The following is a 27,911-nucleotide window of genomic DNA, read 5'->3' on the forward strand; positions in this document are numbered from 1 at the left end:
CCCCGGACTGGCCAAGAAGGCCGTGGTACCTAGACATGCGAAGACTTCTAGAGGGGAACCCTCTTTGTCTATCTCCACACCGGGCCCTGCTCCAGCAAGGACCAGTCCTCCACGAAGACCCAACTCTATTCTCGCTTACAGTCTGGCCATTGAGAGGACTCGCCTGAAGAAGAGCAGATACTCGGGAGCAGTGATTGACATCTTGCTCTGAGCTTGCAAATTTTCCACATTTTTAACTTACATACAAATATGGAGAATATTCGAAGCCTGGTGTGAAGACCGCAACATCCTTCCACGGACAGTCAAAATTCCCATGATCCTGGAATTTCTACAGGACGGCTTGATGAAGGGGTTGTCTCTCAACTCCATCAAGGTTCAACTGGCCGCGCTGGCCTGCTTCAAAGCCAAAGTGGACGGCATCAGTCTATCTTCCCATCCAGACATCTCCCGCTTCCTGAGAGGGGTTAAGCAAATCCAACCACCACTAAAGTGGCCGGTACCCCTATGGAATCTTAATCTAGTACTCTACTTCCTAGTGGGAACTTCTTTTAGACCTTCACGCGGTCTGTCCCTATGGCTCCTGACCTTGAAGACTGCATTCCTAGTGGCAATATGTTCAGCCCATTGCATCTCCGAAATTCAAGCACTATCCTGTCGGGAACCGTTCCTCAGATTCACTCCGGGATCAATATAGCTACGCACTGTCCCCTCCTTCCTTCCAAAGGTGGTTTCTCATTTCCACCTAACCCAAACCATCTCGCTGCCATCTCCAGACGAGCATAAGGACTCAGACTCACGCCTCCTTTGCCATCTTAACGTCGGCAGACTCCTAGTCCAATACCTGAAAAGATCGGAATCCATACGAAAGACAGACCACCTATTCGTCCTTCACAGCGGGAAGAAACAAGGGGAAGCAGCCTCGTGGGCAACCATAACCCGCTGGATCAAAGAAGTAATCAAGACAACCTACGTAGAGGCAGGCAAGCCTCCACCTCTACAAGTCCAGGCTCATTCCACCAGAGCCCAGACAGTGTCCTGGGCAGAAACCAAGATGCTGGTACCCGCCGAGATCTGTAGGGCGGCGACATGGTTCTCCATTCACACCTTCTTGAGGTTCTACTGCCTAGATATATAGGCCCGGGAGGACACAGCATTCGCAAGGGCAGTACTAAGTGAGCCACGGGCAGCCTCCCACCCGATTCGGGAGTAGCTTTTGTACATCCCATTGGTCCTGAGTCAATCTGCTACACGCTAGGAAATGGAGAAATTACTTACCTGATAATTTCGTTTTCCTTAATGTAGATAGATGGACTCAGTATCCTGCTCACGGCTGCCTCAGCATATGGAAATCTCGGGTGACAATCCCCGAGAGCAAGACAAGCACGGGTAAGCCACGCTTTACCTCTAGTTAGGACACCCATAGATACCGGGTGTCGGCGTTTCTCGGTTGAGTGCACTGGTGGTCTCCAGCTAAAATTCATGTCAATCAGTTCAAGTTAATCAAGTTATTCAAACACACATATATCCACAATTGCTTTTCGAGGAGAATACTGAAGAGCAGAGCTTCCTGCAGGGGGATAGGTAGTGCTTATGTCAGATTGAAATCTGACTCCATCTCCAACTGCTATCAGGAGCACACTATACCCATGGTCCTGAGTTCATCTGTCTACACTAAGGAAAATGAAATTATCAGGTAAGTCATTTCTCCATTCTCGTGCCCCACACAAAACTGCTTGATTACCTTCTACACCTTTCGGAGGCTGACTTAAAAACCAACTCCATCACAGTTCATCTGAGTAAAATTGGCACAAACCACCACTTTATAGATGGTACGCCCATCTCTGTACAGCCTATAGTTGGATGATTCATTTATTTATTTATTTATTTATTTAATATATATTTCTATACCGGACTTCACGAATAGAATTCACATCGGGGTCTACTTCAGCTGAAGCCTCCCGCTGTGTCTTGGGACCTCAGTGTGGTGTTAGCTCAGCTGATGAAAGCTCCTTTTGAGTTGCTACGCATCTGTGCTGGAAGGTCATATTTTTGGCGGTGGTCACTTCAGCGTTCAGGGTCAGCAAGCTCCCGGCATTAGTGACTTGTTTACCTTATACTAAGTTTTATCATGATGGGGTGGTTTGCATACCCATCCTAAGTTCCTGCCTTAGGTGGTGATGGATTTCCATTTTAACCAGTCAATCCCAATTTTTAAAATTGTATATTCTTAATTATTGAATGTTATGTTCATTTATTCATTGGCAATATTCTTTTATTAGTATGGTTTCTTATGATTTATTTATATTTCTTGATTTTATTTGATTTATGAGGCCTGGTAATGTTTCTGTTTTTCCATTGCTGTATTTCATAGAGTGTGGCTTGTTGCAATTCCCACTTCTGTTTCTTTCTACATATTTCTATTTATACTTTAATTTCTATTTGGTTGAGGGTCTGTCTGTATTATGCATGTGTAAGCAAGGTGGGCTATTGTACTAGTGTGCAGTTTCTAGGTAGGAATTTATAGTAGCCTGGTTTGTTCTTCTTTCCTAATAGGAGGTGTGTTAGAGCCTGGTGTAATATTTGTAATTATGTTCTTGTTTCTGTGCTAGCAGTAAGTATGGTCTTGGTATAGAAAACTTACTATATTTTTCAGTCAGTTTATGCAAGGCTGTCTGAGAACCAAACACACATGTTACAAGAGGCCTATCCTATATGCATTCTAAGTGTCTTTATTATTTTATTTTACTTATTTTGCAAACCAAGCCAAGGCATGTTTTTCTGTGCAACACACTGGTGGTGACTGTAGGCCCCATCTTGTGACATTTTTATATAGTAGTAGGTGAGGCAAGAGGCGCTGGGGGTTATTCCTGCATAATTTAGGAATTTTGGACCTGTGCAGGGTAAGATATGTTCCAGGCCTGTGTCAATTTTGAACATTTGAATCACTAGAGGGAACATGGCTTTTTGTGGTGGGGAAAAGGGGTGTGGGATAGAGCATCAGCTGTATTTTCTATGATGTGGTGGTTATTTGGAAAACAACAAAAATTCTGTTTAAAAAACACCCCAAAAACCAGAACCATGCATGTGGCAGCATTGTAGCACAGCACCTGTGCCCCCAGCGACTGCTAACTCTGGCTCTGACCATGGTCCTTGCTGTGCCAACATTAAGCATAGTCCCGCAAGGTTCACAGCGCATCTCTTCCTAGCTCTTGACTATTCTAGTTAGGCCTGGGGGAATTCTGCGCTATGGTGGAGGGCAGACTGTGCGCAGAATTCCTCCCCTTCGCAGACTTGCCAAATTCTGTGCAGAAAATGGCATAGAAGATGAAGGCTGTGGTGAACGGAGCGTGCCATTCGCAGTGAAGATGAAGGCCCTGGCCCACCATGAACAGAGTGTTTATGGCAAATATGAAGGCTCTGGCACGCCATGTGCGGCGAAGATGAAGGCCCTGGCATGCTACAAATGGAGCATGCGCATTTGCAGCAAGGATGAAGGCCTCCGTGGGACACACTTCACTCACAGCGTCGTCATAGGCCTTGGTGAGAATGAATGTGTGTGTGTGTGTGAGAGATGAGGGGTTGGAGAGAGAGCAGGGGGAAGGGGAGTGTGAGAGCAGGGGCCTGTGAGAGAGAGAGCAGGGACCATAAGTAGAGGTGTGTGAGAGAGAGAGCAGAGGGAGTGTTTGAGTGTGGGTGCTAGAGAGAGGGAGCCTATAGGAGGAGATTGTGAAGGAGTGTGTGTGTGTGAGAGAGAAAGGGAGCTTCTATGGGTGTGTATGCAAGAGAGAGGGAGTGTGTATGAGGCTGTGTATGTGCACTAGAAAGAGGGAAGATATGCAAGGGTGCTATTCTGTAACTACCTACCGATTATATGAAGCTTCGTAAGGATCTCCCTCCTGAACAATTAAATCACTAAGATATCATCACTGCCTGAGTTCGGGCTGATACCTTTATATTTAAAAAATCTCCCGCTGTGCAAAGAATACACTGTCCATTTCATGCCGTGGTGGTTCTTTCTCTGTCAACCCGTGGCAAAGGTTCTTTAACCAGCTCACTGTTTTCCCAGTGTTGGAATCCATTGTATGGTCCTGGTTGTGACACTGAGTTCAGAACTTACAGAGTTGTGTTTGAACCCTTGCACATCTCCTTAGTTGAATTGTATACAGTCAGCTATTTGGTCATCTTACATTGAAATGCTTCAGTAATTAAGATAAACGGAAGTTCCGGTCCCCCTGACGTAACCCTGAAGCGAAACATGGCCATGTTGCGGTCCTTCCTCTGATACCATATATCATTATTTGCGTCTTTGAATTTGTACCAGTGATGTGACTGTATTTACAATTGTCTGTTTGTTCATATGTATTGACCAGTCGATATTGTGTGCTACACATTATTTATACTGTATTACTTAGCTGTCATGTAAATTGTTATTTTGACCAATATAAAATATGCAGAATTTTAAGCGTATGGTGCAGAATTCCCCCAGGAGTATATAGTGTAAAGAAAAGCAAAAGCCTCTTGTGCTGCACGCTGGCAGTTGCAGTTTTCCAGCCTGTCATACGTAACCTTGAAGAAAGGTCAGCACCTTCTACTTTCATATTCAGCGTGGCTCAGGAAAGCCGCATGCGCAGTACTGCAAAGGAAGCTGCCACAGCCGCCGGCCAGTTGGTTAAGAGGAGACGTCAGTGCTAGAGAGCGCCCGCGACATCTAACTCCGCCCCTGAGTAGCGCAGGTCGATGCCATTATCCAATCCTCTGCGGGAACGTGTGTGGGTGGGGAAGAGAGGGAAAGAAAGAAATAATAATTTTGAGACAGGGACTACCCTGTAAGAAGGGAGTTTGGCGGCGAGAAGAAACCGCGACTGGTGGTTTAACGTTACGGAGGGAGCCGGTGTGGTGGAGCTTCTTTTCTCGGGCGCTGCTGCAGTGCTGGTGGGAAGGGGTCATGAACGGTTTCCTAGGAGAAACTGAGGAGGAAAAGGAGGCAGCCGGGGCGCGGGTGCTGTTGCTCCCAGCTGTGGCCGGACTTCCGTCTTCTGGCGTGGTGGGTGGCCCCGGCCCCGGGCAGCTGTGCTGTCTGCGGGAGGAGGGCCACCGATGCGGCCGGGCTGCAGGCAACGCCAGCTTTAGCAAGAGGATTCAGAAGAGCATCTCCCAGAAGAAGGTGCGCATAGAGCCGGACAAGAGTGTAAGTTCCTGCAGGGAGCCGATCCTCGGTGGGCTGAGCTGCGCAAGACCTGCTAGCGCTTTCGAAAGTAGCAGTCCTGAATAGTTGCATTACGAGAAAAGGCGCATCGTTAGTGTTCCCTGCCACAATAATGCCACTTCTGATCCTGGCGTTCATCGGTGTCGTGTTTACTGTTTATGCTCTGTTACATAAGATACGTGTAAGCTTTTCATAATTCTTAGGATAGATCCAATACAGTGTACCCCCCCCCCCCCCAAAATTTAAAAATCTAATTTGGTGGCATAAGGACATTAGATTATTATTGTGTTGTAGTCCTGTAGAATAGCTGTAAGTTCCAAAGTAAAATTTCTCTGGTGCAGCCTTCAGAAAGTAAGTACTTCAAACTTGCAGGTAAATCTCGAAATGAAAAGTTTGTTTATTTATTTAAATTTTTTGATACCGATGAAAAGTTTAGATACAGATGAAATGGGTAGACATTTTGACAGTGGGTGAAAAGAGTCATTTGAAATTGTCCAGGATAATTTTATGCTAAGGCTCGCTTACAGTATGATACTTCGTTCCTTGGATATATTATTTAACCATATTTTGAATCCGCATTAAAAAAAAGCCTTCTATATCGCAGGTTTCCTTACATGGGAAATAGTGTATTATTGGCATTCTTTCTGGTTTCCATTTTGTTACATTTTTATATCTAAAATCTTGGTGAGTACAGTGCCGCTTTTTTTTTTTTTTTTTACAGGGATGAGCCGATGTTCATAACTTGTGGTTGTGTGTAAAAAAAAAAAGCAACAGGAAAAAACAGCAGTGCTGCAAGATGGTTCTGGGTTAGACGATCAGTAAAACCCTTTAATGGGTGACCGTTAATTGCTCGTTATCTAAACAGGATGCAGGCATTCTTTACAGTCAAAAACAGATTTACCACTGGGCAGATGTCCAAGCAAAACATTTCTTATTGTTACCCAATTACATTGGGTAAACTGAGGATGACCAAAAGGAAAGGACAGAAAAATCCAAATTAATAAATCTTGGCAAAAGTAGTGTGGTTGCTATGTCGGTCCATTTCTGTGCATTCGGGTATAGTAATACAACCACCACACTACTTTTAGCCAAAAAGATGGGAGAAAACATCTGTCCTAAGGAAGTTTCCTGAGATTAGAGTTGTCCATTCATTTCTCTGTGGTGTTATATGCACCTCTTCATTTTTATTCTTATCTGGCAGTGCACTAAAGTAGTTGCAAGCTTGCTTTAAAGAGGTCAGTTTGCTCCCGATTTGTGTTGCTGGTTATTTTATATCTCCTTATAAAAATCATTTTATCAGCAGTAGACTTTTGTGAATACAAACACTGATTGATAAGATGACCTAAAATGCAAGATCAGTCTCTGATTTAATGAAAGGATTTAGTATTTCATTTAAATTTAACATACTGCTTGTAAAATAAAATTATCAATGTTCATAATAATTGGGAACATGTAGTGCAATATGGAGCTCTGTCCGCAAGTTTCCACTTTTGTTTCCTGTTTTCCTGTGTGGAAAATGGATCCAAGATGAATCAGGACAGTTTCTGCCACAGGCAATCAGGTTTATGAGCAGAATTTAAAATGGAAAAAAAGATTTGGGGTTCTCTTTCTCTGAAGACCTTCCATCTTTTGCTTGATGATAATTGTGTTTTGCAAAGTCATTGATTAGTATTTTTACTTAATTCTTCCAAAATGATTGCTGCTTATGTGGTGCTGAAGATTTTCAGTAGACGTTTTGGATCTACCTGTTGAATCTGATAGAGAGAGGCTTATCAGGTTGAATTGATATATTTGTGTATGTGTGTCTGAGTTCTTCATAACTTTAAAAACTGGTGTGGAGCTAGGTCATGGGGGGAAGGGATTTGAGCCTTTTTTATTTTTGTAAATTGGGGAGTGTTTTCAAGGGAGGGGGCAAAGTTGGCATTTTTACCTTAAGAAATGCATTGGGGTTAGAACGGAGGCTATACAGAATATTGCTCCTTCTTGTCATACGTTGCAGACATACAGGCAAATAACTTTATTTCACCTACTTGTTTGTGACCTCACCCATTTTCAACAGAAAACGATGTGCCATGCCAGTTCTTGGAACTATAGGTTACACCAGCTTGTTGACCTTGAATGTGAATTTTCTTTCTTGACATATTAAGATCAACAAGAAGATATTTTGTCCTGATTTTGGTATGAGATGCTGGAGTAGTTAAACACTTTATAAACTGGATAAATCCTTGATTGAAATACATTTTATCATTGAGTTATAATTCATTTAACAATTGTCCATTGATGCATTTTTTTTTTTTACATCTTCTGCTTGTAATGTTTTGAATGGTAAAAACATAGAACCAACATAGAAAGACCATATAGTAGTTGTGTAACATAGGAGTTGGCATTCTTCAATTCTCATGCAGAAAAGTGGAACAGATTCAAAAACTAATGGTTGCAAGGCAACTTAGAACACTGTTAACACTGGGTTAAGAACTGAGAAGTCATAAATTAAAAATTTCAGATAGATATTTTGTGTTGAATTTTGGCTCATATTTGCTAAATTTAACTTGCTGCACAATAAAAAATGGGGTCGTGGTGTTGCTTTTAGCCTTCCTGGTGTTGCAGTCCCGGTCCGCAGCCGGTCCCCCTGCCTACATCCCAGCTGCTCTGCCTACCGCGGCGTCCTCGAGGCCTGTCCTGGCCCATCCACGAGGGAGACGCCACTGACTCTCGGCCTCTGGTCCCGCCCCTTAGGCACGCGCGCAGGGGCTTGCTATTTAAAGGGACCAGCGCGGGAAATTCAACTCCGCCCCGAAGGATGACATCAGACGCCTTCTACTATTGAAACACTGCCGGGACTCTCATTCTTTGCCTTGCAACGGGCCATCTCTGCTGAGAAGTAAGTTGCTGTTCCTGATTCCTGCTCCGTCCTCGCCTGCTCCTGTTTCCTGCTCTTACATTGGCTTGTCCTCCTGGCTCCTGACTTCGGTACGTCCACTGGTATTCCTGCTTCACTGCCCGTCCTGACTCCTGGATTTGTCTCCGGTTCCGCTGTCTGCTGCCTGTCCTGACTGCCGGTCCGTCTCCTCATTTTGCACTGTTGCTGCCTGCCAAGACCACTGAACTGTTCCTCGGATTACTCTTCACCAGTAAACCGCCTAGGTCCTGCCTGGTCTCCAGCCCTAATCCGCCTCTCGGCTACGAGTCACTCTGAGGGCCTCCCTTCAGCGAATCCAATTCACCCTCTAGCCGGCTTAAGGGTCCACAGACTCAACAGTTTGCAAGGCCACGGACTCTGCGGACAATCCGAATGTTCAGGCCATTCCTGGCATGGCCCAGTGAATTCACAGCAGCAACACTGTCTCGACATGCTGGCTGCTACTGTGGAAAGGCTGGCTAACCGTTTGGACGCCACACCACCGCTAGCTCCAATGCCTCCTGGCCAGTTCTAACTCCTGGTCCGTCTGCTTCACTTCACCTTCCCGCACCACCACGATATGCGGGGGATCCGAAACGGTGTCATGGCTTTTTGAACCACTGCTTCATGAGGTTCACCCTGCAATCTACACAGTTCCCTTCAGATCAAGTCAAGATGACTTATATACTGTCCCTTTTAGATGGACGAGCCCTGGCTTTGGCTTCGCCACTCTTGGAGCGGAGTGACTCTTTGACAGACCTACAACTGTTAATCATACGTTCAAGACTGTGTTCGATGAGCCTGCTCAGCAGTCCACCGCTGCCACCGAATTGTTGCACCTTCGTCAAGGAGGACGCCCTCTTGTGGACTATGCTGTCGAGTTCCGCACACTTGCAACAGAGCTGGGTTGGCGTGAAGACAGCTTGCGGAGCATCTTCGTAGAGGGTCTGTCTCCACGAATAAAGGACGAGCTCGCCGCTCGGGCCCTTCCCTAGAAGCCTTGATAGAGCTCACTGGACAGATTGATCGTCTGATTCAACAACGTGCTCGAGAGGTCAAGCTGACTAAAAGACCAGTTTCCTTATCACCTTCCTTCTCTTGTCCATTGCATCCTTCCACGGAGGCTACTACTATTCGGAGTGAAGAACCCATGCAGCTCGGACAAAGTCCCTTGACACCCGAGGAGAGGAGGCTCCGCTGTTCCCTAGGCCTCTGTTTGTAGTGCGGAGGGAAGGGTCACCTGCTGGCCCAATGCAGTGAATGGATGGAAAACGCCAGGGCCTAGGAGTCGTCTGTGAGCTGACCCTAGGCTGCATCAATCCCGCTCCTCAATGTACTGTCTCCATTACATTTGAATACCATGAGGGGTCATTCTCTACCTTGGTGTTTATCGACTCTGGAGCAGAAGGAAACTTCATCCTTGCTGACCTTGTTCAACAATTGCAAATTGCTGTCCAGCCTCGCACTCCTCCACTTCGGATTTCATCTATCCACGGAACTCCCCTTCCAGGGTGTATTTCTACCAGAACGATTCCCTTGAATCTTTGCACTGGAATCCTGCATGCTGAAGAAATTTTGTTCTTGGTGCTAGAAAAGGCCATTCATCCCATCGTCTTAGGCTTACCATGGCTACAAAAACACTCTCCGGTCATCCAAATAGCAGCCTGGAGTCCATACTGTTTTTCGTCATGTCTGGCCACAGTTTCGCGACCCTGCATTTCGCTTCTGACTACACCTCTGTCGTTACCTGACCAATATCTGGAATACATGGATGTATTCTCTAAAGAAAAGGCCAAATTCCTTCCAGAACACCAACCCTTTGATTGTGCCATAAATTTGCTGCCGGGCACCATGCCTCCCAAGGGGCGTGTATACCCCTTATCTCTCCCTGAAACCCAAGCCATGTCCCGTTACATTCAAGAAAATTTGGACCGTGGCTTTATCCGACCCTCCACCAGCTGGGGCCGGTTTCTTTTTTGTGGCAAAAAAAGATGGTTCACTCAGGCCCTGTATCGACTACCGGAGTCTCAATGCCATTACTCAACGCAACAGATATCCATTGCCACTTATTCCAGAACTCTTAAACTGATTACAAGGAGCCAAGCTCTTCATTAAGCTTGATCTCAGGGGAGCTTACAACCTCATGAGAATACGACCAGAAGACGAATGGAAAACTGCATGCAACACTCGAGATGGATATTACGAGTATCTGGTCATGCCCTTCGGCTTATGTAATGCCCCTCCAGTTTTCCCAAACCTAATAAATGAGGTACTACGAGATATGCTGCACACTTCAGTTATTGTATATCTGGACGATGTACTGATATATTCCAAAGACTTTGCTACACACCGCCAACACGTCTGAAGTGTCTTACAAAAACTACGGTACAATCGGCTCTTCGCCAAATTGGAAAGATGCCAGTTTGAGCAGAGTCTCTGCCGTTTCCGGGATATATTATGTCATCCACAGATTTCCACATGGATCCTGACAAGGTAGCGGCAATTAAGGATTGGCCTCAACGCTTCCTTGGATTTGCCAACTTTTACCGGCAGTTCATGCCGCACTATTCGCTAAAAGTGGCTCCACTCATGGCCCTTACCAAGAAGGGAGCGAATGCCAAGGTTTGGCCTCTGGCAGCACAACATGCCTTCCAGAATCTTAGAGGCCTTCCTTCTGGACACTTGTGTACACCATCCAGATCCAGTGCCAGTTCATTGTAGAGGTTGACGCATCAGATTTAGCCGTAGGGACAGTTCTTAGTCAAATATCCAACAAAGGCAAGATACTGCCATGCTCCTACTTTTCTCGAAAGTTCTCACCAGCCAAGAAGAATTATGGCAAAGGAGACAAGGAATTGCTGGCCATTAAATTGGCATTTGAAGAATGGCGCCAGTGGCTGAGGGGGCCCAACATACTGTCTTCATTTACACGGATCACAAGAATCTGGAATTCTTGTGTCTGGCTCAACATAAGACAAGCCCGATGGTCCTTATTCTTTAGCCGTTTCAACTTTTTTTCGCTACACCCGCTTCTAAGAACGTCCGGGCAGACGCCCTATCCCGTAGCACGGTGAGAGAAGACGCACCTAATCCCCCTCAATACATCCTGGATCCAGCCAAGGTCCTCATTGCTGCTACGGATGTAGTTCCCATAGTAAAATCGTGGTTCCTATCCGCTTACGAAGAAAGATTCTGTCATGGGCTCACGATTCCTTGACTGCAGGACACCCTGGTAAAGCTTGGACCTTGGAACTATTAACCAGATATTACTGGTGGCCTCAAGTCAAGGACGTTCAATTGTGTGTCAGCTCCTGTCCCACCTGTGCTAGGCAGAAACCCTTGCCTGGCCGTCCTGGGGTCTTCTACAACCATTACCCATTCCAACAGAGCCATGGACTCATCTCTCCACTGACTTTATAGTGGACTTACCGCCTTCTGATGGGAAGACTGTGATATGGATCACAGTTGAAAGATTCTCCAAGATGGCTTACTTTGTGCCCCTATCCAAGCTGCCGACCGCACCTGAACTAGCTCAACTTTTCACCTAACATATATTTCGTACACATGGCCTACCACTTCACATCGCCTCCGACCGAGGCTCACAGTTTATTGCCAAGTATTGGAAAGCCTTATGCAAAACGTTCGGGGTTCAGTTGGACTTTACTTCTGCAGGGCAATGGTCAAGTGGAACGTACTAACCGGACTTTGAAAGCTTTCCTCTGAATCTTTGTAGTCAAACAAGACGACTGGGTGGCCTTGTTACCCTGGGCAGAATTCTCGTATAACCACCATTGTCATTCAGCTACAGGCCTTTCTCCTTTCCAACTGGTTTACGGGAAACAACTCAAGCCTCCTTTGCCCCTGCCTTTGACAGTACCATCTCCAGCTGCACAACTTACGGCCCAACAACTGCGAGATCTTTGGGGATCCACTCAGACTAAGTTGCAACAGACAGCCGCTTCCGCAAAAAGACACGCAGATAAGCATCTGCGCTCTGCTCCTGTATTTTCCACCGGAAACAAGGTCTGGTTAAGCACCAAAAACATTTGTTTGTGAATCCCTTCCATGCGCCTAGCTCCTAAGTACACTGGTCCATTTGTTATTATGGAGTGTGTAGGCACAGTTTCTTATCGCTTATGCCTCCCGTCCACCCTAAGGATTCACAATGTGTTTTTCATGTGTCCTTACTCAAACTTCTGGTCTTGTCGGTCTTCCACAACAAACCACCTGACCCTCCAAGACTGTGGCAGAAGAAGAGACCATTTATCAGGTACGAGATGTCTTAGACGTACACTTCCATCACAGGAGATGGGAGTATCTTCTCTCCTGGGAGGGTTACGTTCTTGAGGAGAACACTTGGGAACCTGCATCTAACATTCTGGACAAGAACCTTCTCCACGGATTCCATCAGGATCATCCTGCTAAGGCCAGACCCCTGGGGGGGGGGGCATAGGAGGGGGGTACTGTTGCGGTCCCGGTTCGCAGAGGTCCGCGGCCGGTCCCCCCGGCCTACCTCACAGCTGCTCTGCCGACCGCGGCGTCCTCGGGGCCCTTCCTGACCTGTCAGGGATCTTCCCGTGGTGTTCCCTCCACGAGGGAGACGCCGCAGACTCTCAGCCTCTGGTCCCACCCCTTAGGGCGTGGGAAACTCAGCTCCGCCCTGAAGGATGATGTCAGATACCTTCTTCTATTTAAACATTGCTGGGACTCTCATTCTTTGCCTTGCAACGGGTCGTCTCTGCTGAGAAGTAAGTTGCTGTTCCTAACGTTTGCTTGTTCCTGATGCCTGCTCCTGTTTCCTGCTCTTCCATTGGCTTGTCATCCTGGCTCCTGACTTCGGTACGTCCAATGGTATTCCTGCTTCGCTGCCCGGGATGACTCCTGGTTTTGTCTCCGGTTCCGTTGTCTGCTGCCGGTCCTTCTCCTCATTTTGCACCTTTGCTCAAGGCCACTGAACTGTTCCTCTGATTACTCTTCACCAGGAAACCGCCTAGGTCCTAACTGGTCTCCAGCCCTGAGCCGCTTCCCGGCTACGAGTCACGCTGAGGGTCTCCCTTCAGCGAATCCAATTCACCATCTAGCCAGCTCAAGGGTCCACAGACCTAACACCTGGACAGCATGACTCAAGCAAGTACCTGAACTTTCAGCCAACTGAAAGAAACAATCAAGAGGCTTTGAAATCAGAGGCCCTTTGGGTTAATTATTTGCCTGGTTGCTGGTCGTCATCACCACTGTTTTTTGTCCTGAGGGGATTGGCTCCTCCACAGAGGCACACAGACCTAACAGCTTTCTGGCAGGCCGGGCCATCCTGATGAATAATGTCTGCCCTAAGGCCAAGAGCTGCTGCATGAGGAGGTTTGTTTTTTTTTTTTTTTGTTTGTTTTGCCTGATGGCCAACTACAATTTTAAGTGAAATTTGATCCCTGGGCAAGCCTTCAAACTTACTGAACTAATTGAAATGAGTCAACAAGTTTTTTTATTATGGTTTAAACTTCATTAAAATGTAATGTCTCTTATGCCCTTTGAACATTATATACACATAAAAGTGAACACCCGCATTGCACTTAAGATGAATATGCAGATCTTGTTCAACTTTTAATGTGTCAGTAAGGTACCTTGTAAAAGTCTTCACATGCTTGTATGTTGTTTTTTTTTTAACATTCTGCTGTCCAAATATACAAATCAAAATGCATTAAAATACGGTAGTTTGTTTCATTGATCTACACAACATACTCTACAATTTTATCATGAAAGAACAGTTATAGAAATTTTTGAATTTATTAAAATTTATAGCCCATGCTCTTCACAAAGCGCATGGCATTTGAAGCAGAGTACAGTATTAAAATTACATACATAAAATATTAAACCATAACATGACATTAAATCCAAAAAAGGCCCAACCAAAAGTAATTAAAAATATAAACCCAAAAAGTCTTGACTGCATAAGTCTTCACACCCTTTGACGCAATACTTGGTGGAAACCCCTTTTACAGCAATAACAGTCACGAGTCATTAAGGATAAGTGTCTGTTTGTTTATTTTTGCATATATATCTGCCTGCAGCGGTGGACAGCATAGCATAAATTATAACAATTACAGTTCTAATAAAAACATTCCAAAAACTTAAACACACAAACACAACATAAAATCTTACCTGTTCCCTCCATCCCTTAAACAGAGTTACATAGACTAAAATAATCAACCTCCAGTTTTTCTCTACCAACATGTGCAGTGGGATGCTTCAGTTTTTGCCCATTCCTCTTGACAGTATTGCTATGTTGTGACGTCAATGGAGATGTGGGCCTGTGTTGGGATTGGCGCTACCTGGGAGGATGACCTGCCGCAGGTTCCCAACGACAGGAGGCGAGGCAGATGGACGACGGGGGCTGGCTGGAGCTTCACCAATCCCATTCCCTGCGGGTTGAGCCTTTGGGTGCCGGGACCGGCTGGACTTAGGAGGGCCCCTGTAGAGAGAGAGAAGGTGAAGGCGTGGAAAGTAGACAAAGGAAGATCCAGTCCAGTGGTCAGTGGCAGGTGGCAATCAGGCGTGGAGAGGTCCAGTCCAAAGGTCAAGCCAGGGAGATCTGTCTGAAGGAAAACAGGAACTGGGGTCCGGGACAGGCGAAGGGAGGCAGAAGCAGGATCCAAATGCTGGAACAAGCAAAAGCACGCAAGGGAGACCTGTTGCCAAGTCATCTGGCAAAGGTACTACTGGGAATTAAATAGGGCCGCTTCCAACGTAAACGGGAGGGGTCTGCAGCATCTCCCAGCTGTGAGCCCTTTAAATCTGCGCGGGCTGTGCCTGGGGGGGGGGGGGGGGAGGCGATGATGCTGACGGCGGCGTCCATGTCTGCGGCAGGAGCGGAGCGGTCCTGGTAGCGCGGGGAGAGTGTCGGCCCTTCCGGGGGCTTGCCCACACCGCCGCCGGAGGAGTAGGAACAGCGGTGGAGGAGCGAGGAGATGTCCAGAGGCCAGTAGGCCTAACATGCTAAAGCTGATTTTAGCTGGCTGGGGATCATCGGTAGACTTCAGTTTCCAAGACTTGCCACAGATTTTCTGTTGGATTCAAGTTTGAGCTTTGATCGGGCATGCGAGGGCATAGACTTTCTTCTTACTGAGCCACTCCATTTTTTACTTTCTTCTTACTGAGCCACTCCATTTTTTATTTTACTTTGTGCCATCTGTGGAATTTACTATTTTCCATGATTGTGTTTAAAAAGGATTTTTGGAAACTAAACTTTGAGACAATTATGTGACATAGAAATGACGGCAGAAGAAGACCAAATACACTTCTTTTTTTTTTTTTCTCATATCTCATACTTATCTGTTGTTACTTTTGGCTCTTAGTAACCTTTTAGTTCTATTTCCCTTCCACCCCCACTATTAATGTAGAGAGCAGTGTTGGAACTGTATCTAAGTGAAATATCTAGCTTAATTAGATAGGGGTAGTAACCGCTGCAATAAGCAAGCTACACCCATGCTTATTTGTTTACCCAGACTATGTAATTCAGTCCTTGTTGGTTGTTGTCTGTATATAGATCCACTTTTCTTCATCCCCCCCAGCCGTTGAAGCAGAGAGTTATGCTGGATATGCATTGAAAGTGAAGTATCAGACTTTCTCCCCTGCCGTTGACATGTATCACTGCATACAATTTACATTTACAAAAGTTAAATTAAATATAACAGGATACTTTATTCTTATATTGTTTTCACTAGAAGAAGAGTGACTGGGGAATAAACAAAGCCTGTTGCTTCTGTAACGAGAATGGAAGCTAGAGCTTTGCCATTATCTAGAATCACATTTCAGCTGGAGTAGCATCAGGGAATGTAGTAAATTAGTCTGTTTGCTCCAGTTAAAAGAAGATAATGGGTGATAATCTTTCTATAGGAGAAGACCTTGATGAAACTAGCCCTTAGTAGTCTGCACAATTAAATGTAACCTGCATATTAAGACCCTCTTGGGTGCCCTAAAAATGTGCTGTATAGCAAAGCATAATGAGCATGTTAAGATGCTTACTCATGATATTAAGAACATGAGATGTTGCCATACTGGGTCAGACCAAGATTCCATCAAGCCCAGCACCCTGTTTCCAACAGTGGCAAAATCAGGCTACAAGAACCTGGCAAGTACCCAAACACTAAGAAGTGGAGTGTCATGAGCAGATTTGGTTTTACCAGATCTATGGGAAATGGCATGATATGCTTTTCATGCCTGCTATTTTTCATATCTCAGTAAAGGATAGAAACATATTAACTAAAGGCAGACAAAGACCAGTCTGTCCAGGAAGGTGTTTAGGGCTGTAATTGCCACTTTTTGCACCAGGTGTTAAACTTTTCTCTCAAGATAAGCAAGATGGCAGTCCTCACACATGGTTGACATCATCCAGTGAAGTCTGGCATGGAAAATTTATGTCAAAGTTTCTAGAACTTTGACTGAGCCTCATTGAGCATGCATTATGTCATGCATCCATGTGGAGTTCTTCAATAGTTCTTTTTTCCTTGGAGAGTTTTATTTCAGTGGGGATTTTGCCTTGTAAATGTTTTCTCATTTTTTTTCTCTCCCTTTTCTTCATCATCTGACTGTGTTCTTCCCTGATAGTATCTCTAGGCAGCTTTTTTGGCATTTTCTGTACATTTTGGTTTGCTGTTCCCTTCTGGACAGGGTGCCAGCCAACCATCAACCAGCCACTGCCATAGAGTTTGATTTTGCATCTCTTTTGTTTTGCGACACCATGTCTTCAGAGTTCCAGAGATGCCCTCAATGCAAGAGGACTATATCTATTATGGATCCCCGTGATAGATGTGTCCTGTGGTTGGGGACATCACATAATGTCTGAGGTTGCTACAGATGTGCACAAATGACCCCCAAAAGGACACCAGTTCCATTTGGATTTGATGGAACATCTATTTAAGCATTGGAAGACCGATGCATTGGAGGCATTAACATTGATGGTCCAAGGAGAGGTACCGATGGAGGTGGCATCGGAGGGAGGGGGGCCGCCTTTGGTTCCCTCTATGTTGTTGGTGTACAGGGAACCCGGAGATAGGCTGTTGTCAGAATCCTCTCAGTCAAAGAAGACCTTGGGTTCAACCTCTGCATCCAGGAAGACCCCTCCCGAAGAAAGAGGGAAGTGAAAGAAGCATTGACATTGGTCTCCTTGATGCACAGGGATGGTCTGGCAGCTGCCGAGAACATGCCAAAGCAGCCCCGTAGTGAGGAAAGCTCATCCTACAAGAATCCTGGGGGCTCACCACAGTCTCCACTGGTCCTGGTGTCTGCCACCAATCCTCCTCTCGGTTCCAAAGTGCCTCCCAGTCTGTGTTGGCATCGGTGAACTTTGAGGAGGAATTGGAGAGATGTATTCAGCAGGCTGTGGAAAAGGCGTTGCAGGGCCTCTACTGAGGCATCGGTGACACTGAGGGTAGCACAGTTGATTCTCGCGCCTCTGCTCAATTCCTTGCAGGCATTTGGTGCTGCATCAGCATCAGTGCTGGTGCCCCACCTGTCAAAGAGACCTGAAGGGGCACTGGAGTTAGTAACAGCCAATCCACTGGTAATCCATGATTCCTCAGGAGGAAGCCCTCACCCAAGGGGATAGGGCTCCTCGGGGTCAGGGGCCCTCCAGCCAGCTATACTAGACACTTACCCGCTGGCCAGAGATCCCTCCCCTGTGAGCCTCAGTGGATCAGAATCCTCTTACTCCTAGGGGTGTGATGGCTGTCACAATGGGTCAGAAAATGTCATCGACAGGTCTCTGTCTGAACTTTCATTTCCTCCAGACAGAAGGAAGTCCCTGAGGACCTCTCCTTCACAGGGTTTGTGCAGTTGATGGCAGGATTCCTTCTCTTTGTGCAATTTACATTGCACATAGAGAAGGAATCCAGGAACAAAATGCTGGATATCCTTCAGTACTTGAGCATCGTAAGGATATCATGGCAATCCGAGTGCATGATATCCTCTAGGATATCTACTTAACCTAAATTTGGCTATCAGAACCTCCCTCCCACATTTTCCTATGTTGTTGGTACCCACATGTACCACGACAGCTGGCTCCTCCCCAGCATAGTCTAAAATCCTATCTAAGTGACGCGTGAGGTCCGCCACCTTCAGGTAGGCATGTTTACCAGGTAATCCTCACTCTCACTAGCCACCCAGCTGTCTACATTCCTAATAATCGAATCACCAACTTGATAGTCGACCTAACACATCCCTCCTGGGCAGTATCCCTGGGAGACACATACTCTGTGCGAGAGGACAGTGCACCACCTGGAGAGCAGGTCCTTGCTACAGGATCATTTCCTGCTGCACCTGGTTGATGCTTTCCGATTATGTTAAATTAATTGGACATATGGGCAAACTGGATGTGCCATATGGTCTTTTTCTGGCATCATATTTTTATGGATCTGAGCTTGGTAATCTGAAGACTGCAGTGGTGGTATCTTAAGCTTTGGCCTCTTCTCCTGCTGCTTGGACCTTAGTATCAACACTCTAGCCCTGGCAGCAGGGGAAGAAGAAGCCCAAGACATTGGTAGTCTGAGGACAACAGAGACAAACTTCTATCGGTGGAAGATTGGGGAAAGAGGCTTGGCGGTGAGGAGGTTTTTAAGATATGTGTGTGAGTTTGGGAGTAGGAGTTGTGATGTCTGTGTGTGAGAGATTGAGAGAGAATTGGCAGTGGGAGGAGTGTGAGAGAGTGAATCCTCTATCTTTTTCCCTCTCTAATACCCCTCCACCCTGAGATCCCTTCTTCATTTTCCTCCCTTGTCATTCCCTTCTCTAAACCTGTTTTCTGTTCATCTCCTCGCTTCCTAGCACCAATCATGAAGATTCCATCCCCATAATGAACAAAATAAATTTTCTGGGCGCACACATGCCAGAAAATGATCTGTTTTATTTTATAAAGCAAAGTAGAGAGTTACATTATTTAATACATAAATCTATGCAAACATGCCGTATAATTGCCACATAATTTTCTAACTCCTGCTGCAGAATATACCCTTGAGCTGCCATAGGAAACCAGGGACTATGCTCATGCCTTTCTATCAGAGTCTGGTATGGCTTGCTGGGACTTGCCGCTATTCTTTAAGAAGGAGTGCTCTCTAAGCCTTTGACCAAAGCAAGGTCAGGTTCCCAGAGTCTTAGTTTGTTGAAAATAAATGACAGTAACTATAGTTTGAGCAATTCCTTTCTTTAGTGTATGTTCAATTGTTTGGTGCCTTTGCATTTAAGCTAGTCAGCTTTCTTTTCTCTTTATGGATTTATTTCCACTTCCTATACATTTCTCCAGCTTTATAGATATACACTATATGCCTGTATAATTTTACATCTCATTATTTGGACTTCTTGGCATTTTCCCTTAACTGTTTTTTGTTTTGACACCACTCACTCAATTGATGGACTCATTATTTGACCTGCTTAAGGCCATTCCAAAACCACTTCCTACCTTTAATTCTAGGTTAGTTGGTTGTGTTTCGGTGTCTCTTTTTTTTTTTTTTTTCCCAGTCTGTTTTCTGAGTTATCAACCCCTGACCCTTCCCTATTTCATAGATTTCATAGTGCATTTACACACAGAGGTAGCCTTCAGAGAAAAAGTCAAAATGATGCTTTTTACATTTTTTACATGGTACATTAAATAGAACAGCATTTGAACATTCTTAGAGAGAATGCATATAGTTGGTACATTATACAGTATAATACTTTATATCCCTCCTTGATCCAGACCCCACCACTGGAAGAGCTCTGACACAGAACAGAGAGTAGGGTCTTTGAGGTAAAACATCCTGTGATGTTGGGAGCCAACACTGTAAACATACCACCGGCTGCAGCTCCAAATTGGCCCCAGTCTTTCAGAAGGCAATAAAGCTTTAAAAAGTTCCAACTCTGTGCTCTTTGGGTCCCCTTTGCTTGTTTTTTGTTTGTTTGTTTTTTAAGAAAAGAAGAACCCACAGCCAGCAAAAAAAATATGTAGAGACATGGGTTCCTTTTTTATTTTTTTTATCAAATAGCCTTGATAAAAAGTAAGTTGCTCACTGGATTCATATTTCTATACTGAGGATGCTGTTTGTTTTCCTATATCTGCCCAGTACTCTGAAACGATGTACTGTTTCCTCATCTGTTGTGCAACCATTGCATTTTGTTTGTGTAAGACTTTTTCTCTTTAAAACTTGAAAGGGTTTGATTATACTTTGTCCCAGTTAAACAGATGCTGCTCTCAGTGAAGTTATTCTGGTGAAGCCTCCTGTGAGCTGGATCAGTCATAGAAACATAGAATTTGACAGCAGATAAAGACCATCTGGCCCTTCTAGTCTGCTCATACACATCTGCTTAGTTTTATAGTCTTTCTGTCATTTGGAGTTCTTCTGTATTTGTCCCATTTCTTGAATTCTGATACTGTCCTTGATGCCACCTCCATGTGGAGGTTGTTCCATGTGTCTAGCACAGTTTCGGAAAAAAATATGCCTTTGACTTTTTCATGCGTCTACACCCTTTCACTCATCCCATGATCTCTTGTTCTAGAACCTCTTTATCTGTTGAAAGAAGCCCTCATCCTGTGCATTTATTCCTTGGAGGTATTTAAATGCCTCTACAGTGAAACATAACTTCTGTCAAAACAGGAAGAGACAACATAAATAAGTGACAAGAGCCTCTACTGAATATTCCTCAAAATTCAGAATGAGCATCATAATAGGCACTCATGGTTAAAAAATTTTCAGTTACCTTATCTTTTATCATCGTTCAGTGCTAATACCCAACACTGAGTTTTACATTAAAAAAAAAATAATTGTTTGTAAATAAAATTCTTATCTTTCAAGCTGCATCTTGTAATCGACACGGTTTCGTGTTTTGATAGAAAATATGCAACAGAGGGAGCAGAAGTCTAAGACAAGCTGCATATCGCCATCCGTTGACTGTTTCAAGTCCTCATTCCTTCTTCATTTCTTGAAACTATAGGTGTCTACTGAATGTCTCCTGTTTTTCATACATCCTCAGAGCAGACCATTATAGCACCAAAAATTCAAATTTTTTTTTATGCCATAATGGTCAGATTTCCCTATACTTATAGCCTTGCATGTTAAAGAATTTTAAAATCTATCCGACAGCCAGTGTAAATCCTGCAACAATGGGGAAAGAGCATATTTAGAAACACCAAACACTATTTTTGCTCCAGTATTCTGTAGCAGTTGTATACGTTTTAAATGTATCTCTGTGATACCCAAAGATAGAGAATTATACAATAATCAATTTCATGACGGTACTAATGCATAAACTAATAGGGTCAGATCAGCTTTCAATAAAAATGGTGCAAGTTTATGAATCATGTAAAGATTAAAAAAAATGGATCTGGATAACAGCGAAACTTGCTTAGACATAGATAGTGCACTATCCAAGTTAATTCCCAAAATTTTGACTACATCTACAAGGGGTATGACATTTCACATACATGGAGTAAGTTTTACATTGGACTTGCATCTCCCAAACCAGCTTGCTTCATATTTTTGTGGGTTAACATATAATTCATGTTCATATAGTAAACTAGCAATCTTATCTAAAAAGGAGTTGAAAATATTCATATCCTGGACAGAGTTAGCATTAAAAGCTGCCAATACTTGAAAGTCGTCAGTGTATATATTGTTGGAAACAATTCACCAAATGAGAATGTTGAGATGAAACATTAGATACATGAAAAATCAATGTTATATATCAATCAAAATGATCTGAACAAAGTGAACATTATATAGAGACACTGACACATTTCATTTGTAAAGTATTGATAAGACTGCATCTGTATTGTAATCATTGGTCATTTGTATGCATGCTTTTTTAAGACATTTTTTCTTGCAAATAAAATAACTTAGAAGTGACTGTGCACATCTTCTTGAATGCTGCCACCTGACACTGTTGACACTGCCCCAGTGTTTCGTGTAATCTGCATTAGGGGCATAAGAATAGAGATAGATGGTGTTATACTTAACTATGGATTCACAATGGCAAGGTAAAGCATATTAAACACTTATTTTATAATGTCTGACATATTGACACAAGATTCACTTCCTAGTGTAGACCCACTTCAAAAAACACAGTTCCTTAAAGTACTTTGTAATAAATACCAAGCCTAGACGCAGTTGCTCTTACACAGTTCACTCTGTCCACTGTGCTTGTCAGCGTCTTGTCTGGTCAAAACTGGTATACTGGAGGTGTTGCCATTTTAAATGAAAAATGGCGGGAAGCGCTTGCTGGCAGCCGGCTGGCGCGCGTAATTTTACTTAGGCTCCCAAGAAGCAGCAAGAAATAAAATAAAAAAAAAAATCAGGCAAGGTAGGTTAGTTTTAGGGGGTAGAAAGGATAGGGGAAGGGAGGTTAGGCAGGGGGTTAGGGAAGTTCCCTGAAGCCTGGATTGTGTCGCTGCGCAAAAATTGAAAATGTTCACCCCCCCCTTTACAAGCGCGGATTATAAAATCCGGCGCACATGTGCGTGCAGCCACCCGATTTTATAACGTGCACGCATGTTATAAAATCGGCACGTCTATGTGTGCGCACCGGGAACCGCATGCACATGGATGCCTGTGTGTATATTATAAAATCTATCCCTTAATGTCCTTGTGCAAGCTGTTTAGAACAATGGTGTTTAAATGAAAAATAAACCTCTGCTCTTGATTAGTTGAGAAAAGCAGCTGTGTTTCTGCCCCTTGGGGAGGCCCGGACAACTTGTAATATAGTCCATTGTAGATGTGCAAATGTACGATGATCTGTGCAGTGTTTGACCACCGAAACATTTGGAGTGAGATTATTAATTCGGCTTCGATGCTCATCTGACTTTGCTAATTCAAATGATGAGTGTGAATAGCGTCTCTGTGATGGTCACTTTGTTCAGATCATTTTGATTGATACATGAAAAATTTGTTATATCTGTTTATCTCAACATTTTCATTTGATGAATTGTTTCCAACACTATCTATATTCACCTTTTTGGGTTCTTTGGATACAGTATTGGGTTCTTTGGATACAGTACTGTATCCAAAGATATATATATATATATATATCTCATCTGAAGCCTAAGCTTTGCACTCTGGCAATGGAGTTAAAAACAAATTAAAAAGCAGAGAAGATAAAATAGAACCTTATGGCACTCCACAAACATTTTTTAATGATAATATATCTGTTCTTCATGCAAAAAAAAATAAAATTGCCAGTCTTCTAAAAATGACCTAATCCATTTTAGGACTGTGTGTAATTCCTAATTCCTGCAAAGGTGTTAGCAATAAATGATCCACTGTGTCAAATGCTGATCTTCGGCCGTTGTTGAGCCTATTTATTTTCTGTTAAAGATCTCAGAACTTGGACGTATCTTGATATCCGTCAATCACGTTCTTTAACGCATGTTCATACAGCGAGCCTATTCAATTTGATCTGATTTACACCACCATAACTTGAAAGATGGACCGCATAATGGGCTAGATTTTCAAAAGCATTTACTCGAGCACTGGTTTTTGCTCGAGTAAATACACTTTACTCAAGTAAGTGGGCTTTTCAAAATTGCTACAATATATGCCATTGAATTGTCCATAGGATTTACTCAAGTAAGTGCACTTTACTCGAGTAAATAGCTTTTGAAAATTGCTACGATAGTATGTCACATTTACATGCGTAACTCCTTTGAAATTTACCCCCATAGAATTTACTGCAAATGGTTGAAAAGACCGAGCGATCTCCATATTCACAGGAGATACGCTGACTGGCTTGCTGATGCGGTTCGTTCTATATTCAAAATTTATCAAAATTTTCATCTGCTAAGTGGGCGACTATTCTAAGCATTTCCATAGTTTTCCCTGAGTCAATCAAATAGTGAACCACACCATCTGGTGAGACCTGGACCCCAGGTGATCCTCCACTATGATATCAGAAACTCTCCCCCCATTTGCAAGCACCTGGTCCAATATCATTGGTTTGTGTTGGTTCTGATACCAATTGCTGGAAAAGTTATTCTTACAGACGATTCAGGATCTAGATGACACCACAGTTGGGATGTCCCAGTCAGTATCCAAAAATTGAAATTGCGTAACAATAGTACCTCTCCTAATATAGCAATTTTGTAAATTTCTTCAATTAAATCTGCATCTTTTTTCTGCCTGTGAAGGAGATCTGTATATCACATCAATCTAAATGGATTTCCACTTTCCACACTAACCCACAGTGCCTCCTCTCTTCATGCAATGCCTCTCCTCCCTTTCTTGCTAACCTGTCCTTCCTGAATAGATTATAGCCTGGTATAATTATATCCCAATTATGGATCTCTGTGTACCTGTGTCTGTGACCTTCACTTTTTCAGATCTGTCTTCTATAACTGCCTTTAGATCTGGGATGTTATTTCCCATACAGTGAGCATTAGTGTACATAGCATTTCAGATGTTACCCTTTTTTTTTCCTGTTTCTATAAGTATTTAATGTTTTACTTTCCTGAGGACTATAACTTACCTTTTAGAGCTTGTTCATCCATATCCAACAATCCACATTTAAAGCTCTCATTCGGGCCGATTCAGTAAAGTCCGCGGGAGAGCGGGCGAACGACCAGGCCACTCGCCTGTGCGCACGATTCTGTATTTAAATGAGGCCCGGCGGTAGAAACAGGTAAAAGGAGGCGCTAGGGACACTAGCGCATCCCTAGCGCTTCCTTTTGGCCCGGAGCGGTGGCTGTCAGCGGGTTTGACAGCTGACGTTCAATTTTGCCGGCATCTGTTCTCGAGCCCGCTGACAGCCACGAGCTTGGAAACCGGACGCCGGCAAAATTGAGCGTCCGGTTTTCGACCCGACAGCCGTGGGCCGACTTCAAATTTTTTCTCTTTTTTTTTTTCTTTTTACTTTTTTTACCCTTCGGGACCTCCGACTTAATATCACCATGATATTAAGTCAGAGGGTGCACAGAAAAGCAGTTTTTACTGCTTTTCTGTGCTCTTTCCCGGTGCCCAAAGAAATTAGCGCCTACCCAAAAGGTAGGCGCTAATTTCTGAAAGCAAAATGTGCAGCTTGGCTGCACATTTTGTTTTCTGAATCGCGCGGGAATACCTAATAGGGCCTTCAACATGCATCTTGAGGGCGCTATTAAGTTCGGCGGGTTGGACGCACATTTTTGGCACTTTACTGAATAAGGGGTAAGGGAAAACGCGTGTCCAATGGCGGGTTAACAGTGCGCTCCAATGGAGCGCACTGTACTGTATCGGCCCGATTGGTAGGTTTGCCATTCTGTATTGGAAGATACTGCACCCCTTCTTGATAGGTGGATCCCATCTGTGCTCATCAGTACACAGAGATACATAACTGGGATATAATTATACCAGGCTATAATCTATTCAGGAAGGACAGGTTAGCAAGAAAGGGAGGAGAGGCATTGCATGGCCCAGAAAGCCAAAACGATCTTGTTGACCTTATCTGTACAGCCATTCATTAATCTACAGTATGACCTTCTCTGCCTTGACCTTTATCCTTGACTGAGAGGACTGAGGAAAATACCGTCTGTGCCCCTATCTGCTTCACCCTTTCACCCAGAACCATAAAGACCTTTCTGAAAGGTTCTGTATCATTCATGCCAATGTGGAGAAGCAGCATCTGATAATAGTCCGTAGGCTTGATGCTTTTGCAATTTCTTTATAATGGCTCAGATTTTGGCACCTGGCATGCAGCACATCTCCCAGGACAACTTGTCTGCTCGGCAGATGGAGGCCTCTGGGCCCTGCAGAAGGGAGTCGCCAACCACCCTACCTTTCACATCCTAGGTGCAGTGATTGTTGAGCTTAGCTTTGCACATTCTGGTTCTTTCTCTCCCTGCATAGCGGTTCTTTAGCTCAAAGGAAATTGGAGTTAGTGTGTGTAGGGTCTAGTGGTTTTAGTATTCTGGGTGCAGATGTCATCCTGTAATCCATTTTCACCTTCCTGGCTGCTCGGGTTTTCCATCTTTGCTTCATTAAACATTTCTTTGCTGCATTGATTGTTCCAGATTTTTCTCAGCCTTGCCAAATACTCTGTTCCATCACCAATTTCCTGAGGGAGTTGACTTGCAGGCATCTTTTACATCAGGGGGTCTATGCCCTTTGGGCCACATCCAGTCCATGGCCTAATTTTATCTGGCCCCTGGCAACAAGAGGAAGAATAGTTGTAATGTAGCCCGAAGAGAGCCATGGGAGCATGTTCTTTTGCTGCCCTCAGCAAGTAAAAAAAAGGTTGGCAGTGGATTTTCCTCTGGACTGCCCAAGATCAGCAGCAGAAGAATTGTGCCCTACAATTCTCCCACATGCTCAAGTTGCTTGCATCAGAGTGAGCAAAAGTTCCAGTGGGGTTCCCAACCCTCACCATCATAAGTGGAAGATATCCGGGTGTGAGAGGAGGGGAACACAACATAGTAACATAGATGGTGGAAAAAGACCAGCATGGTCCATCTAGTCTGCCCAGCAGGCTTCCCAAGGTAGTAACTGCAAATGTCTTTATTTAGATTTTTATATTCCACTTTTTTTCAGCACCTCAAAGTAGATTATATTCAGGTACTGTAATCTATGTTTGTACCTGAGGCAATGGAGGGTAAAGTGACTTGCCCAAGGTTACAAGGAGCGACAGTGGGACTTGAACCCTGGTCTCCTGGTTCAATAGTCCACTGCTCTAACCACTAGGCTACTCCTCCACTCCAAGAACGGGGAAGAGGAAGGAGGTGAAAGGAAAGGTGAGGCAAGGTGAAGGGCTAGGAGTGTAAAACAGAAAAAAGGGGAGTGAGGCAGCAAGTAAGAGTTTATTGGGGGTGAATGGAAGAGAAAGTTTGCCACTTATTCTGCCCCTCATTCCCTCAGGAGGGTGGATGCAGATGCTGGGGTAGGAAAGCAGGTGGCAGGGTTCATTGGAATGTGGCAAGGTTGCCAACTCCCTAGAAATATTTCAGTGACACCCTGCCTCCCCAGCATTTTGATCCCCCTGGCCCTCTCGGTGTTTTTAAATTTCCCATGTGGCCCTTCCCTTAAAAATTTTGGAAATCCTTGTTATACATGGAACTGGTTCCTTCCCATGGATCAGGAGATCCGTCTGGACAGAGGCAGATTTATTAAAGGTGACATAAGCTTTGGGGGTTCCCATCCTTCTGCTGTTAGGGAATTTTAACATCTGTGAAAGAAATGAGAAAAACCTACAAAAGTCCCTACCCATTCTACAAGTTAGTTTTTAATCAGTTTGTAGTCCTGTTTGCTTGCACACGTGTTGCTTTGCAACATGGAGTGATTTATCTTATCCTTTCAGACTGGAATATGTATTTTTGTATCTGAGGAGTGTAGTTTAGTGAGGCTCCCTTTTGTAGAATCTTGTTGCATAGGATATAAAAGTAGAAATAATTACCACAAAAATCTAATAAGATACTACCAATCAGGTTCCTTCTGAATTATACTTTATTATTGTTTACAGATGACAAAAATTTGAGCTAAATTAGTGTTTTTTTTACTGTCATGCTTCTATGTTTCTAGCAGAGGATCTCTAAGGAAGTGACAGAATTATAATGTTAAATTAATTGGACAGATGTGCAGACTAGATGGATTAGTCTTTTTCTGCTGTTATGTTTCTATGTAGTTACTTATTCATCCCTTTCTAGTACAAAGAAATATTTTCTCCAACCAGTGCTAAGTAATTCTACTTAATCTGTGGGGAGAAACCATAATGCGGTGCCAGATTATTTTTTTTTTTACTTTGCATTATGGCGACAGTAAGGGGACGATGACTGTTTACCTGCATTATGGATTGTATCCTTCAACAGCAGTTTTGACCAAGTTTGTTCTTGCATAT

At 44.1% G+C, this 27,911-nt stretch overlaps 1 protein-coding gene across 2 annotated transcripts in view; it reads left to right on the forward strand.

The window, feature by feature from the left end:
* Positions 1–4,702: 4,702 nt before the first annotated feature.
* The window catches only part of SAP30 (Sin3A associated protein 30), a 37,548-nt gene continuing 14,339 nt past the window's right edge, over positions 4,703–27,911 (forward strand). The window contains exon 1 of one of the 2 annotated variants that reach the window (XM_029575796.1): positions 4,703–5,164. In XM_029575796.1, coding sequence (XP_029431656.1) covers positions 4,946–5,164 — 219 coding nt within the window. In that variant the 5' untranslated portion in view covers positions 4,703–4,945. Of the gene's footprint in view, positions 5,189–27,911 lie in introns of both variants that reach the window. The other variant, XM_029575727.1, reaches the window with a different exon arrangement.

The sequence above is a fragment of the Rhinatrema bivittatum genome, chromosome 1, assembly GCF_901001135.1.
Source record: "Rhinatrema bivittatum chromosome 1, aRhiBiv1.1, whole genome shotgun sequence".
Lineage (NCBI taxonomy): Eukaryota > Metazoa > Chordata > Amphibia > Gymnophiona > Rhinatrematidae > Rhinatrema > Rhinatrema bivittatum.